The sequence below is a fragment of the Sphaerodactylus townsendi genome, linkage group LG13 (genome assembly GCF_021028975.2).
Source record: "Sphaerodactylus townsendi isolate TG3544 linkage group LG13, MPM_Stown_v2.3, whole genome shotgun sequence".
In the NCBI taxonomy this organism is placed as follows: Eukaryota; Metazoa; Chordata; class Lepidosauria; order Squamata; family Sphaerodactylidae; genus Sphaerodactylus; species Sphaerodactylus townsendi.
Window position 1 is genome coordinate 45,711,603 of NC_059437.1, and position 15,638 is coordinate 45,727,240.

Below are 15,638 nucleotides of genomic sequence, written 5' to 3' on the forward strand. Positions count from 1 at the left end.
GTCTATAAATAGAAATGTCATAAACCCCTGCAGAACCTCTGTCAACAAAGGCCAGGTGACTTATGGTGCAACCCCAAGCAGAGCTATATCCTTCTAAGCCCACTGACTTCAACGGGTTTAGAAGGGTGTAACACTCTTTAGAATACCACCACTAGTGTCGGGATCTCAGAAGTTTGCAACATTCTCATCAGTTTCTCCCTGGATTTTGGAGTGGTGTTTGGTCAGCCCTGGGATGGAGAAAAGCGCATAGAAGCCCTAAACAAATAAAAAAGAACGTGGTGTTGTGGGTTTTCTGGGTTGTATTGCCATGTTCCAGTAGCATTTTCTCCTGATGTTTCGCCTGCATCTGTGGTTGACATCTTCAAAGGATTCCAGCCACAGATGCAGGCGAAACGTCAGGAGAAAATGCTACAGGAACACAGCCATACAACCCAGAAAACCCACAACACCCTAGTTATTCCGGCCGTGAAAGCCTTCAACAATGCAAAGGAGAATGTGCTTACAATACACTATAAGGTAGATAAACCAGTTAGGATGCAGGAAAATTCAAAGTTCTTTTGCTGGTTAAGATGAAAGTTGGATTTCCATCACAATCTCCATCCATAAGTCTCCCTGTCCTGCCCCCAAATCTGTCAAAGACAAAAAAGTGGATTAGGTGCCCTCCAAAATTTTGCTGATGGAAAGGATTCTCATCAGCAGAGCTGGACTTCCGTGCCTCCCTCCCAACTACAGCCCCCAATGCTCCATGAAATGCCTCTCCTGGAAGGGGGTCCCAAGGAACAGCATTGGGGGGGGGGATCAAACATCTGCCAAAGTGGAACCAATCAGCAAAAATCTCCTCCCCCTTCCATTAGCAGAAATTTCCACTGGATCCAACGTACTACTTAGAAACAGTATAAATCACTTCCCCATTTTATAAAACAGCCAACCAAGTAGCACACATTTACATTCCAGGTGAAAAAAAAAACCACGTAAGAGCAATAAATGAAAAACTATTTGGAAAACAAAGCAGAAATCCTAACATCCCCAATAAAACCTGGGAAAAGTCCAATAAAGCTGCCGAAAAAATAAATTAATCCAAAACCCTAGGAAATCCTTAGACATAATTGCCTGAGGATTGAAATGCGTGGCGACGACGCACTGTGTTTTCCGCCTTGGTTATCCTTATTAAGAACCAGCACTTCTTAGAAAGGTGACATGATTACTGATTTTTTAAAAAAAAATGAAGAGCAAAGCTTTATCACTATCATGCACCTGTCTCAGGGAAGCAGAAGTTATCGCTACATAAGTGCTACTATTTTTGTCCCTCATGCCTGTTACTGGGATTTGCATCCTCTAGAGAATTTCGTGATCTTAAACACTGTGCTCCTCAAGGCCTACCCAAGGGCAGGAGACTACGGCTCTCTGATATTCCTTGGTGGTCTCCCATCTAACTACTAGCCAGGTCTGACCCTGCTTCGCTTCTGCGATCTGCTGAGATCAGGTTAGGTGGGGCCATCCAGGTCAGGGTAGTTGGCAAGTATTTTTTTATTGCTGAGTAACATTTAGCCAAAAGACCTGTGACCGCTTTTCTCACGTTACACTTTTATTTTTATAACTCGCCTGTGATGCAGCAGCAAATAACTTGTTTGTCTTCTAGCAAATGATTATTTTAAGCTTGGCTGTGGATCGTAATTTCCACCATAAACGTCTGTAGCTTGAAGGTTCCTATCATGGTAGGTATTACATTGGCAGATGTAGTGATGCTGAAAGTTGCAGCAAAGAGACCTAGCCTGTCTTAGGCTGCCAATGGCACAATTCAGATACCATACCAAACTGTGCCTTAGGAAGTTCAGCTCTGGTTTGGTGTAATGCCTGACTGGAGAAGCCACGACTTGCGGCAAACCACAATCAGAAACCATGCATCGAAGCAGAGCATTTGCAAAGCACAGTTGGTCGTAACAATGATTTGGCATAATGTAGGAATGGACAAACCATGACTATGGCTGATTCTTTATCTGCCGAAGACAGTGCTGAACAGATGGGAAACCAAAAACAGGCAGCTCTAAATCACGGTTTGCTTCTATGAGAGCTCAAATCACTGTTAGGGTTCAACACTAGGGTTTGGGCATAAACTCTGAATTTAGTAAAATGCCACAATAAATCATGCTTGTAGAAGTTTAACTGTGGCTTGGCATGCTGTCTGAAAGGGCACACCCTGGTTGGCTAACCAGAATAAGAAAGCATGATTTGAATTAGGTTTGCAAACCACGGTTTGTGCCAATCATGGTTTGCTGTGAATAGACATTGCTCTGCCACTAGAGATTGCTTCACAATGAAACCAGGATTGAATTTACAAAGCAAAAGCATGCAAGCAAGCTCTGCCTAAACCATGTTCTGCTTGCTTTATGTTGGGAAACTCAAACTAAGATTTTTATTCTGAACTATGGTTAGTACAGTCTATGGTTTAGCATGGTGTCTGAATCCCAGGTGCTTCCTATAGGCCAGTGATTCCCAACCTGGAGTACTTGTTTGGGGGTACCCAATTGGGGGTACATGAAAAATTGTAATGGGTTTGCTAATGTGGGGGTTCAATTTTAGGGTTGCCAAGGGGTATGTGAGTGCAAAAAGGTTGGGAACCACTGCTATAGGCAACCATGATAGAGCAGTAGGTTGCAAACTCCGGCAAATGAAGCAAAGCCATGAGCCACCATGATTTCTGGAAGATCTGCAAGTAGACATTGGGACCGAGATTTTGGTGGGAATGGGTAAGCTGGCACTTGACAGGAAGAGAATAGAAACTGGTGTTTTGTTAATTTGGGATTTAGGTTTCTTGTGGGTGTTTATTGCTCAGTTGCTTTTATCTGGTTGTAAATAGTTCCAACGAGCCCTTAGTCTTCAAGACAAGCCAGGCTCTAAAATCCTTTTTAAAAATGGATGTCTGTTTATAAAGCATCATTGACTCCTACAAATTTTACTCTTGACATAGTTATTGAAGAAATTTGCTTTTGTAGCACAAGGGACTCAATTTTGGAGGCTGATATACAATATTGCATGGGGGTGAAGTAAACTGGTGGCGGCAGAAAAACTGTTAGCTTTACAGACCTCAAATAAACAAAATTATGTACCTAAGGAACTCAATAAAGGCCACTGATATTATGTTTTGTGTTTCGAAGGTGCTTGTAGTGGGCGAGCCGATATATTAAACCTTTGCTTGTACTTCCCAGTATATTAAGTTACGTCACTTATTGTACATACTGATTTACACAAAAGCCATGGAAAGCAAACAAAACCTGTTTTTGATCCAGGTGTATATAACCAGCTTAGCCAGGTGGGTGCTCTGTTTCCCTTTTGAACAAAACAACTTTAATTCCATGCTAGCTCTCTCTTGGTGCCTTGATAATTCTGGAACAAAAGTTCAACCACCCAAAGCTGGGTATAATTTGACAAAATGCACATTACTCCAAAAGGTGTGGCCTCCCAATTCTTTCTGGAAACAGGTGGATTCCATTACTAACCTTAGCAATTCAGTGCATTTAGCTACTAACCTTAGCAACCCCTGAGTTTCGATCCAATGCCTTTCAAAAAGAAGTCATCTCTGTGTTTGGCTGGGCAATATTCTCTGGTTCCACTATTTCACCATACTCTTATCAAATGTTGCCAGTGGTGTAGCGCCCACTGGGCAGGGAGGTGCAATGCCCCAGGCAGAGCCACAGTGGAGGCGTGGTCGGGCCGTGGAGGGGTGTATGGCAGGGGTATTCCCAGGCAGGGGGGCGCTGTGGCAGGGGCACAGGGCACACACGCCCCCCAGGTGCAGTTTCCTCTCGCTTTGCCTCTGAATGCTGCCAACATCAACTGAAGGAGTATCATCTGGATGGAGTGCAAGAACATTGGGACTATGCATTTCTCTGGAAGCAGGTCTTTCAGGGTTTCAGACTGTCCCGTGCTAAACAAAAAAGCCCTTATTCTGTATATTACTGGCTACCATACACAACAGAGAGAGAGCAAAGGGTCCCAACAATTTTCCTCCAACCTTACTCGCTGAAAACGTCTGCAGTTGTAAAATATATTATCCTTGACAGCATATAATTCTGGAGTCACCCAAGTCTTTTCAAGGAGCACCTTCCTTATACCCAGTGTTCCAAACTCAGGAGGAATCCAAATAAATAAATAAAAACAATCCTCCAACTCATTTAGTTTCAATGTGCTATGCAAAAAGTACACAGGAAGGAAAGCAGTCGGGTGCCTTCTCCTAAGCACCTGGCGCACCATTTAAAACTGTGGCCATAATGCTGATTTCTCCTAGCTTGACCCTGGAAATAAGAGCGGCACGGGACAACTGACAATCATCAAGCCACAGCGCATGCATTTCCTGTCGCCCCCCCAAAAGAAGAATGCTACAGTATGAATGTTCTCATTAGCATTCTGCTCCTGACTTCCAGGGCCTTTTCCCTTCCAAGCAGAAAATATCCAAAGGGACGGCTTTCTGTTGCTACCTTTGTGGACATAAACATCTGACCCCATGCAAAGAGACAGTGGCAACAGTTTTAGGTCAAGCTGGCACAAAGGAGCAGCGAGAAACCACTTTGTGTTTTGCAACATCCACAGGTGGCAAGCACCACTGAGAATGCAAAACCTACGAAAAAAAGGATAGGCAGTATTTTGAAAAGAACAGATGCCAGAGTCTGACATACCCATCTACTCACCCCTCGATATAAGCAGGACGCCTGGTTCTCATAAAAAGCAAACCGTGTTACATGAGAGGTGGGTGCATTCCAAACAGTTTGCAAGAGAGCAGAAGGTCACTCCACCAGCCCCCTTGCGCAAGGCAACATCTTTGTAGGTAAACATGCCTTAGATCCCCCACAGCCCCATTACACAAGGGGGAACAAATGTAACAAACAGGAGGCACACCAGAAGTCTCCCTTGAAGAGCAACAAGGACCCTCTTTTCAAAACTTGTTTGACCTTCCGCTGCCAAGATGTCCACCAAACCTTTAGGATCAAAGCAGGACAAGCATTCTTCCTCCCTGGACTAAAGAGATACACATTCCTCAAAATGTCAGCAAACGTATTTCATTTGGCGTTTCCCTATGGCAAAACGAGAGGGGGAAACTGTTTCCCCTCTGCATGCACCAAGGGCCGGCATGAAAACCCAAAGCACAGAATCTCCCCGCTGGCACTCTTCTTTTGGAATAATCTTTGCAAGATGCTCTCCCTAAAGATAACTAAGCAAAAAACTCACAGCGTACGACTGCTTACATGTCTCTGTCTTCGAAACCGGGCAATACGCCGCATGTCTAACGTAGGGCTATCGACTTGTGTTGGTCACAAAGACAGATCAACTATCCAACTTCGCTTTGCTTTCTTTCTGCACTTTCCCCTTGCACAGACCGAGAAAAATACAAGCCGGTGAAAAAAAGGCTGACCCAGACACTGCCCAACAGACACAGCTCCACAGAGCAAGGAATATCCCCACTTCCTGACCGGTCAGAGCCCAAAGATTTACTGAGCAGCGGCTGGAAGGTCACAAGCCGCAATAGTCCGCTTTCTCTTCCAGTTGCAACTGTTAACACAGAAGAGACACCCCTCCACCCCATCTTTCCCACTGATCATGGAAGAGACAGATAAGCCAGGCTCTCCAACAGCGGCTCATAGGTAAGCTGCCCGCCCGCCCAGGAAAACAGCCTCTCTCCCTCCAGCCAAACCCATGCAAATCCCCCACCCCCCATTAAAACACACAATTGGGCATCGCCAAAACAAGAACACGTTCTCCCAGCCTGCGCCCAGACCCGAGGAAAAGAGGAAGGCGGGTTCAAGTTGAGCCACTAACCTGTCTGAGTTCTGCAGGCATGGATGCCGGGGGCTCGCCAGCTTTGCAGTCCCTACCGAGCAAAGGAAGAAGCAAAAATGTCCGGGGAAATAGAGATGCCGTCCCAGATCAATCCAGATTTGCGGGAGGGGGGCAGGAGGGAGCCGGCTCCGTTTTGACAGCCTTGGGAGAGCCCCCTTCGGAACCGATCCGGGCAGGAAAGAGGCGCCCCCGACGCCCCCTCCCCGATCCGGGCGTCTTCCCACGAAGGGGAGGAGAGGGAGGGGGGAGGTTCCCGTGCTTCTATTCCCCTCGCCCCTTCCTCATCTCCGGAAGGAAGGGAGGGAAGCGAGGAGGAGACCCCCAGCGCGGATCTCCTTCGGCGAAGGGGCTGCCGCCGACCCAACCAGCCTCTCTCTCCGGCGGCTCCTGCCAACTCCCCCAGGTCGCTTCGGGGGCGGAAATTGACAGTCGCAGCTGGGAGCGCCCGGAGAGCCGCCCCGGGCCACACCCAGCCGGGCGGCAGCGGCTCCTCCGGAGAGGGGGGCTGGGCTGAGCTCCCCAGCAGCGTCAGCAGGCGCCCCAGATGCAGATGATCGGGCGGGAGGGGACTCGGTTGTTTTCCTCGCTCACTTCTAGGAGTGGCGAAAGGCCAGCTGCGCACCCCCCAGCCCAACACCGGCCTTCTCGGCAAGCTCTCCCCTTTGGCTATGGTGGGGTTTCCAGGCTGCGTGGCCGGGGTCGGGTCGTTTTTGCTCCTCACGTTTTGCCCGCATCTGTGGCTGGCATCTTCACAGGCAGGTCACTGCCAGAGGCGTTTTCATGGCACAGTGTGCAGGACACCGCACAGCCCAGAAAACCCACAACAGCCAGTTCATTCCAGCATAAAGGCCTTTGCCAAGGTTCTCCCCCCCCCTTTCTTTTTCCCTCTTCTGCACATGCAGAATTGTGCACTTTCAATCCACTTTCACAATAGTTTGCAAGTGGATTTTGCTCTTCCGCACAGTACAATCCAGCTGCAAAGTGCACTGAAAGTGGATTGAAAGTACATTATTTTGCATGTGCAGAAGGGTGTTTCAAGTTTCCAGCATGAGGACTGCCCTGGAAGAATCTGCCCCCCCCCCCCCCCCATTACCCATAGGGGATCCCACTCTTGTCACATCTTAATTTTTTTTCTGACAAGCTTTGGTTGGCATCCTCCAGTGCTTTGAACAGGTGGAAAGCCAGATGAGGAAAAATTAAGAATTAAAAGAGATAAATGCTGGTGGAAAGAGATCTAGCAGTCCGGGTCAGGAGAGAGGGTGTGGGGAGACAGACCTGAACCCTGAATTCATAAAGTGCCTGGAAAAGGTGGACAAGCAAATTGGGAGAAGGGGATTAAGATAAATACGGAACCTGGGTTCGGAGAGTGGGTGCTGGGGGGTGGGGAGACAGGACAGAAGCTTTAATTTGTGGACAGCCCAGATCTGGGATAAGTAGTCATGGAACAACAGCGGGGGTAATTCTGTAGAAGCTGATTCATACATTATATAGTATACAGCTTGGGACCGAGGACCCCTGCCCTGTCTAATAGTCAGAAGTGGGGTGATGAGTTATTCTCAGTTCTTGCACAGAGAAGCCCCAGTTCAGCTTTCCCTCCTACACTGTTTTAGGAAACTAAAATTATTCCACCCACTGATCCTGCAACCACTTACCCCAGATCTGACATGCACAAGAATGAAGGCTGGAGCCCCATCCCTCTCATGTGCTTTCCTGACACAAGTTGTTCTCTTTGAATAATGATTTATTTATGTTTACATTTTCCAGTCTGCCTTTCCAGCCACTCAAAGTGGTTTCCAGCGACAACCAAAGGTGTCCTAGGAAACTGCTGGGTGACCTTGGGCCAGTCACAGTTCTCTCTGAACTCTCTCAGCCTCAACCATCTCACAGGGAGTCTGTTGTGCGGTGAGGAAGGGAAGGAGTTTGTAAATCACTTTGAAACTCCTTACAGGAGATAATATAAAGCCAAATTCTTCTTCTTCTACTTAAAAGACATTGTGGCAAACGTTAAAAACCCATTCGAACCACCGCAATGTCATCATAATGCAAATGACAAAGTCTAATGTAAACAGGAAGGTTTTGACAGAAGAGCAGCCGTGAGTTTATCTTCTTCAGCTCCTCTGGAGGATATTTCCAGACAGTAAGTACAGTGGCAGAAAAGGGTTCTATTTCTAGCCCTCGTTGACTTTATCTGTCTGTTGGCTTGATTTTAATTAGCACCGAAGTTTTGTGAAGCCTCTGATTCATCATCCCTCAATTGATAGTTTAATCATGCAAACAGATGAGAGACATTTAAAAAAAAACCAACCTCACAAGGCGCTGGTGAGGATCAAGTGGGAATGTTATTGATGGCTTATCTAGGAGGGTGAGAGGGGGCATGCAACCATTCGCCTGGGTCACATGGGGGTGCATTTTGGCCACCTGCCCCTCCCTCTCCCCCTGCACACAGTCCCCAGCAGATCTCGCTCCACGTGCCCAGCCCGTGCTGCTTGCCCACTGCTTGCCCGCCCCCCACCCCACTCGGCCACCCCACCCCACCCGCTTGCTTGCTGCTGGATCAGGTAGGAGTGCAATTTTTTTTGGTGGGGGGAAGGGCACAATATTGCAGGGACCCAGGAAGGCAAAATTTCAGGACATGCCCCAGGCACCATTTTCTTCAGGCATGGCATTGAACGTTATGCTTCCTCCACTTCCTTGAAGAGTTGACACAGGTTCACATGAAGCTGCTTCCTGCAGACGTAGACCACTAGCCCAACAACATCAGTATTATCTGCTCTGTCAGCTAGCGTTGCCAGGCTCCAGGGGTGACCCAGAGATCTCTTGGATGACAGAGACCAGATCCCCCGAAGAAAATGGCTGCTTTGGGGGGGTGGAACCTATGGCATTATACCAGAGGTGTCCAGCTCTGACACCTCAGATGTTCATGGACTACGATTCAATTGGCCATGCAGGCAGGGGCTGATGGGAATCATAGTCCATGAACATCTGGGGTGCCAGAATTGGACACCCCTGCATTATACCATGCCTTTCCTCTTCAAATTCCACCCCAAAGCTCCAGGCATTTTGTAACCCAGAGCTGGCATTCCTACAGCGGCAGCAGGTCTACAGGGTCTCCTGTAGAAGATTTTCCTATCCCATACTACCTCATCCTTTCGAGAGGAGATGCCATGGTTTGAATCTTCTGCATGCGAAGCAAATGCTCCACTGCTAACCCACAGCCTTCACCCAAACAGGAGGGAGGGAATGTGATGAAAGGTAAAATCATTTCTGTGGGCTGGTAACTATGTGTTTGTAAAGTGCCATCAAGTCACGGCCAACTTACAGTGACCCCAGCAAGGGGCTTTCAAAGCAAGTGGAGACAGAGGTGGTTTGCCATTGACTTCCTCTGCAGAGCCTTCCTTGGTGGTCACCCTTCCAAGTATTGACCGGCTTAGCTTCCAAGATCTGATGAGATCAGGCTATACCATGCCACCTTCCTTCCCATGTTGGTAACCAAAGACTGGTTAAGTGTGTGAACTATCCCCTGCCAAAGATAGGGATGTATGGAACCCAGAGCCAATGACACAAACAGAGAAATGAGGAAGGTGGGTCCCATAGATTTCTGTCTATTTTTAGAGAAGGCATTTGTACGGCAAGCTCCCCTCTTTCACCTTCCCTCCTTTCCCTGTCTCCCCCTTTCCCCCACCCCATTTCTCCTGAGTCTCCGCCTCTCAGAAAATACTTGTGCTGTTTGAGGATATAATTTGCTGATTGCATCAGCCAGATGACAAGCATGCGAGGGAAGAAAAAGCATTCAGAGACTGTTAAATCTTGACCTTTTCTGTCCCTATAAAACACTGAAATGGGATACACCTGGACCATACGGCTTCTCAGGGAGTTTTTGTAGCTGTGCATTCCACAACCAGCAAATCAAATGTCATTATTACAAAGATCCTTGGGCGAGGGGAGTCGTACTGTTCTACTGTTTCTATACTTATGAAATCAAGCTTCTGCTAGGGCACTGTCTAACTCCGCTTTTAAAATCTTAGCAGTTTGGATTTTTTTAAAGAAGGTATACCGTAATATAAAATTGATTTGGCACAGGAGGTTTTCCAGCTAGACATGAATTAACAAGGGATATCCCAAAACAGAAATGTAAAGGAATAAATTCATCCAATAAAAACAAGAGGCTTGTGAAAAATGCCGAGTATGCAAGAGAGTCAGGCTGCTCCAGCTGATTTGGGATTTACACTTCCTGAACCAAAATAAGTTCCAGGTTTTGGAAGGTGCTGAACACGGACCTCCCCTTCTTTCCTGCTAGCATCTGTGGACTGGCGTCCCAGGTCTCATGGCCTTTGCCACAGTGAGTGGCAGATGGGAAGGTCTGCATCCTTCCACGGAACAACAGGATAGCTCAGGATCTGGTGGTCTTGGGGCCACGGAAGTTGCCCAACCCTGTTAATTCCTGATGCTGGTAGTGCCAGGGCTGTACCCAGGGGCACAGCTGTGATTCGGAGGCAGAGGGTCTTTATTTTATTTTATTCCATTTATACCCTGCCTTGCCCCAGCTATGCCGGACTCAGGGCGGCTTCCAACAAAATACACCACACTAATTAAGTATATGCTATGCAAATTAAAAACATACAGTTTAAAACCATACAGCCTAGTTTAACTTCCACAGGTGGCTTTCAAATTTCAAATTTCATACCTACTTTACAACAGGATTGTAGGGATGGTAAATAATGGCCAACCAGGGATGGTAAATAATGGCCCACCACCATTCGCAGGGATGGTAAATAATAGCCAACCATCACATGCAGGAATGGTAAATAATGGCCAACCAGGGATGGTAAATAATGGCCAACCACCACACGCAGGAATGGTAAATAATGGCCAACCACCACTCGCAGGGATGGTAAATAATGGCCAACCAGGGATGGTAAATATTGGCCAACCACCATTTGCAGGGATGGTAAATAATGGTCAACCACCACTTGCAGAGATGGTAAATAATGGCCAACCACCACTCGCAGAGATGGTAAATAATGGCCAACCACCACTCGCAGAGATGGTAAATAATGGCCAACCATCACTGAGAGCAACAAACCTTCAAATCTTTGCAAGCAGGAGATCTCGGGTTCAATCACACACATGAACAGCAGCCATATACTGAATCAGACCATCAATCAACAAGGTCAGTATTGTCTACTCAGACCAGCAGTGGCTCTCCAGGTTCTCAGCTTCTGTTTTTTTACATTACCTGCCACCTAGCTCTCTAACTGGCGATGCTGAGGATCAAACCTTGGACCTCTGCATGCCCAGCAGATGCCTCTCTGCATGCCTCCCCCAACACTCCCAGCACCTCAAGTTAAAAGAATCAGGTAGTAGGCAATGTGGCCCTGAATCAGATGGTCCACGCTAACCCAGTCTCATGAAGCTCAGCAGGGCCAGCCCTGGTTAGTACTTGGATGGGAGACCACCAGGGCTGCTGTGTGCAGGAAGGCAGGCAAACCACCTCTGAATGTCTCTTGCCTTGAAAACCCTTTGGGGTCACCATAAGTTGGTTGCAACTTGGCAGCAAAACAATAGAAGAAGGTAGATCATGTGACAAACCTCTGCCCCAAACCCCAAAGACGCAATCCCAGTTGGGGCAGACAATGCTGACCTTGATAGATCAAGAGTGCAATTCTATGGAGACTCACTCCAGTCTAAACCCATTCATTTCAGTGAGCGTAGACAGGAGTAATTTTACATAGGACTCCACTGCAAAGGCCTCATACTGCAAGGGCAGCATGCATTCATGGGCACCGATTCTCCTCACTGAAGAGTTTTATGAATTTACTATAACCACAGTCATGATGGTGACACGGCAGCTTCTATTTAAAGAATGTGGGCTTGTTCTGGAATAGGAATATTTCTGTTTGTTGTTTTTTAAAAAAAAATACTATTATGGAATCACAGAATCACAGAGTTGGAAGAGACCCCAAGGGCCATCAATTCCAACCCCCTGCCATGCAGGAAAGCACAATCAAAGCACTCCTGACATATGATCATCCAGCCTCTCTCTAAAAACCTCCAAAGAAGGAGACTCCACCACACTCCGAGGCAGTGAATTCCACTGTCAAACAGCCCTGACCGTCAGAAAGTTCTTCCTAATGTTTAGGTGGAATTTCTTTTCTTACACCTTGAATCCATTACTCTGTGTCCTAGTCTCTGAGGCAGCAGAAAACAAGCTTCCTCCCTCTTCGACATGAGATCCCTTCAAATATTTAAACATGGCTATCATGTCCCCCCTTAACCTTCGCTTCTCCAGACTAAACATCCCCAGCTCCCTAAGCCACTCTTTGTAGGGCATGGACTCCAGACTTTTTATCATTTTAGTTGCCCTCCTCCTACAGGATGACTTCCCTGAAATGGTAGCATTCCAGTCTCCACCCACGTGCTTTCTCCCCATGCCAGTGACCCCCACTATTCCCCATGCTATTTCCTGTTCAACAGAGGTTGCCAGCCTTTTAGTTAATGAGAACTATATACGAGCAATGAAAAATATCCTCAGCTACTCCCTTCCCGGCACCATATTATGGGGTTTTGTTCTGTCCTAGAAACCCAGCATTGATTTGGAAAAGCACCAGAAATGAAACTAACCATCTCAGCAGCAAGAGAAAAATCCTATTAAAAATGCTGGGTTTTTTTTAAAAAGTATCGGAAATATTTTTTCATAAGCTTTTCTTGGATCTTCTCTAAGGGAAGTTTGAACCACTTTGCGGTAGCTCATGAGCTACCTGTTGGGAATTCCTGCTGTACTCGGTGGAGCCAGAGAGAACTAGGATCCATGCTGTTTTAGGAACCTAAACATGGAGCCTTCCTATAGCAACCTGCCTAAATGCAGTTAACACACCGAGTAGCTCAGTGCTGTCTGTTTTGACTGGCAGTGGATCTTTGGGATCTCAGGGAAAGAAGCTCCTCCGTGCTACTTGAGATCTTTAACTGGAGATGCCAAGGCTTTGACCTGGAACCTTTTCTGGGCAAAGCTGCTGTTCTACCAACAAACCAAAGCCTTGCTCCATAAAAGCAGAAGATACTGGGAGATAGTTTTTAAAAATCTCATTAAGAACATGACTTGATCAACACTAACCTAGCCAACTGTCAGGGATGGCACCTAGTCGATTGAGATGCACTCCTAACTCCATGCCATGGCTATATAATATACAGACAATGACTGTATCTGGGTGATTGAGATACATTCCGGTCAATGTGACTGCTTTTAGATATATGTACTTTGCCTGCTATATGTTACCTCTGCTGTAATGGAACATTCTTTCCTTGGTCTTACTTTCATGGCTTCGCACGCTTGGTAGATAACTAGGCTTATCCCTGACACTCTCTACTCCCATAGGAAATGGGATGTTTCCGCTGTTCTATGGGGGTAGGAGGCTTTATCTCTATCTGTCATTGCCCTTGGGGAGCTTAGACTCCGGTGTAACTCTTTCTCACATTCTTTGGGGAAATGGGAGGGGAGATCGTTTCTGGATAAAGAGACTCAGCAAAGCCAGGTCTGGCAGAACTGACTTCTTCCAAGCTGGGTGCTTTGTTACCTTTCCAATAAACACTACCGATCAACAGTCCAGAGTCTGGGGTGTTGTGGGGTTTCCGGGCTGTATGGCCGTGTTCCAGTAGCATTTTCTCCTGACGTTTTGCCTGCATCTGTGACTGGAAGATCCTCTGGAGATGCCAGCCACAGATGCAGGCAAAACGTCAGGAGAGAATGCTGCTAGAACACGGCCATACAACCCGGAAACCCCACAACACCCCAGTGATTCCGGCTGCGAAAGCCTTCGACAGTCCAGAGTCTGCTTATTGATTCAAGGAGCGAGACCTAACACCAGCACAACTGAGTAGAGACTTCAACTGAAAACCAGTTGCTCTTCATATTTTATTGATTTATATACTTAATTTATAGCCAGCCAATGAAGACCCAAAGTGGCTTACACCCTTCTCCTCCCCTCTGCTTTATCCACACAACAAGCCTGTGAGGTGGGTTAGATTGACAAGGTCAGCTTTTGAAAGTCAGCACTCCCATCATTAGAGACAAGTTTTTTTATCTGATGAATGGAGCTTAGATTGTTGTGAGTTTTCCGAAGCGTGTGGCCCAGAAAACCCACCACAGCCAGTTGATTCCAGCTGTGAAAGCCTTCGACTCGCCAAAGCTGAAACCCCAAAACCTTACTGAACGTGTTTGAACTGAGCTGTTATACAAATGTTCAGCTTAAGACTGTGTTACTGGCATGTTTTGGCAGCAAACTAGATGACCCACGCATATAAAGACATTCTTCATTTGGCTAATTTATTTTAGAAGAGCATTTGAGGTCCCTTCAGAGCAGGCTCTGAATACTCATCATGCATACATTAGTTATTTAAAAACTTAGACCCCACTATTTTGCCTATTCAGCTCTGATGTCACCTTGTAACACAGAACAACAACATGAACACCATAAATCCATCAACAGGGGTAAAAGCGAGACAGACACCCAGAAGCCCAGTTAAATGCTTCTCAGCCAAGCCATAAAGATGCTCCTAAATAGGAAGGTCCTGGCAAGCTTCATTAAAAACTGGAACTGGAACGATGCAAGCCAGATGGGTCTTCCCTGGGGAGGGAGTTCCAATAGCTTGGCTCCACTACTGAGGAGGCCAGAGAGTTTACAGCTGCCAAACACACTGTAATGTTTCTGAGCACGGACACTCTCCGAAATATGGCGCACCGAGGCCTGAAAATTTCTACTGCCAACAAACACTGGGCCATTTTATTGTCTCCTGGATCCATCATCAAGGCTTAGAAGAAGCACACTTGTTACCCCCTTTCTAAATTTATGTCTGCTCTGATACATAATCATTATGTGCTTCCCTCAATTAGCCCATTTTTCTTCCCTTATATTCACACAGTATTGGTTTCTTCTATGCTGTTCGTTTGTTGGCTGCAGTTTTTGGCTTCTATGAGTGCCAGCAGGGTGTAGTGGTTGGGATCTGGGAGGCCCAGGTTTGAATCCCCGCTAGCTGTGAAAGCCCAGCCTACCTCATAGGGTTGTGGAAACAGCCGGTGTCATAAGCCACTTCAGGTCCCCATCAGAGAGAAAAGTGGGGCTTAATGGAAGTAAATAAATAATGATGAAATACTGATGCAAAAATGAGATGTCAAATTGAATGGCAAAATTTCTATTATATTTTGTTAGCAGTGGTCTAGAAAAAATGAGAGAATTGCAGTTTTGTCCCAAGCAGGAAGTAAGCATGGCAGAAACTGGAACATTCAGAGTGAAACCGTATGTTCATGAAATCTGATAATGTTCCCGAACTGTAACCTGCTAGAACAAGAATCTCTATGCTTTTCAGACCTGGATCCTATCTTTAACCTCAACCTGCAACACAAAGCCCCCATCCCCCTTTAATTTTGATTTTCACTATATCTATCCCCTCTTCCTCTCTTTCCATTTCACTTTATTTATTCCCTGTCTCCTAAAAACCTCATCAATTTTTAAAAAATGTTGGTGGTATCACTAGTTTGATCTATATTTAGATCCTGTGAGGTATAAGGCACCAATTAAATAACTGCAGCTGAAGACCAGAAGTGGATTAGTCTGTAATCAGAATTTTCAGTAGGATTGTAGCCATCCCTCGAATGTCTGCAGAAGGTGGCACATGCAATAAGAGCTGTTCAAAAACCTTAAGAGTGCACATCTATTTGTATTTCTTTTTGATGGGTTTATTTATATTCCACATTTCCTCCAATGGGGAACCAAAGTGGCTCAGAACATTGTTTTCCACTCCGTTTTTTTACA

The 15,638-nt window shown here is 46.4% G+C and overlaps 1 protein-coding gene across 9 annotated transcripts in view; it reads right to left on the minus strand.

The window, feature by feature from the left end:
• ARVCF (ARVCF delta catenin family member) overlaps positions 1–15,638 on the minus strand; it is a 482,167-nt gene that overhangs the window by 237,656 nt on the left and 228,873 nt on the right. The window contains exon 1 of one of the 9 annotated variants that reach the window (XM_048514628.1): positions 5,812–6,265. The exons of the other annotated variants lie outside the window; for them this stretch is intronic. Coding sequence (XP_048370585.1) covers positions 5,812–5,832 — 21 coding nt within the window. The 5' untranslated portion in view covers positions 5,833–6,265. Of the gene's footprint in view, positions 1–5,811; positions 6,266–15,638 lie in introns of those variants that run through there. 9 annotated transcript variants of the gene reach the window in all.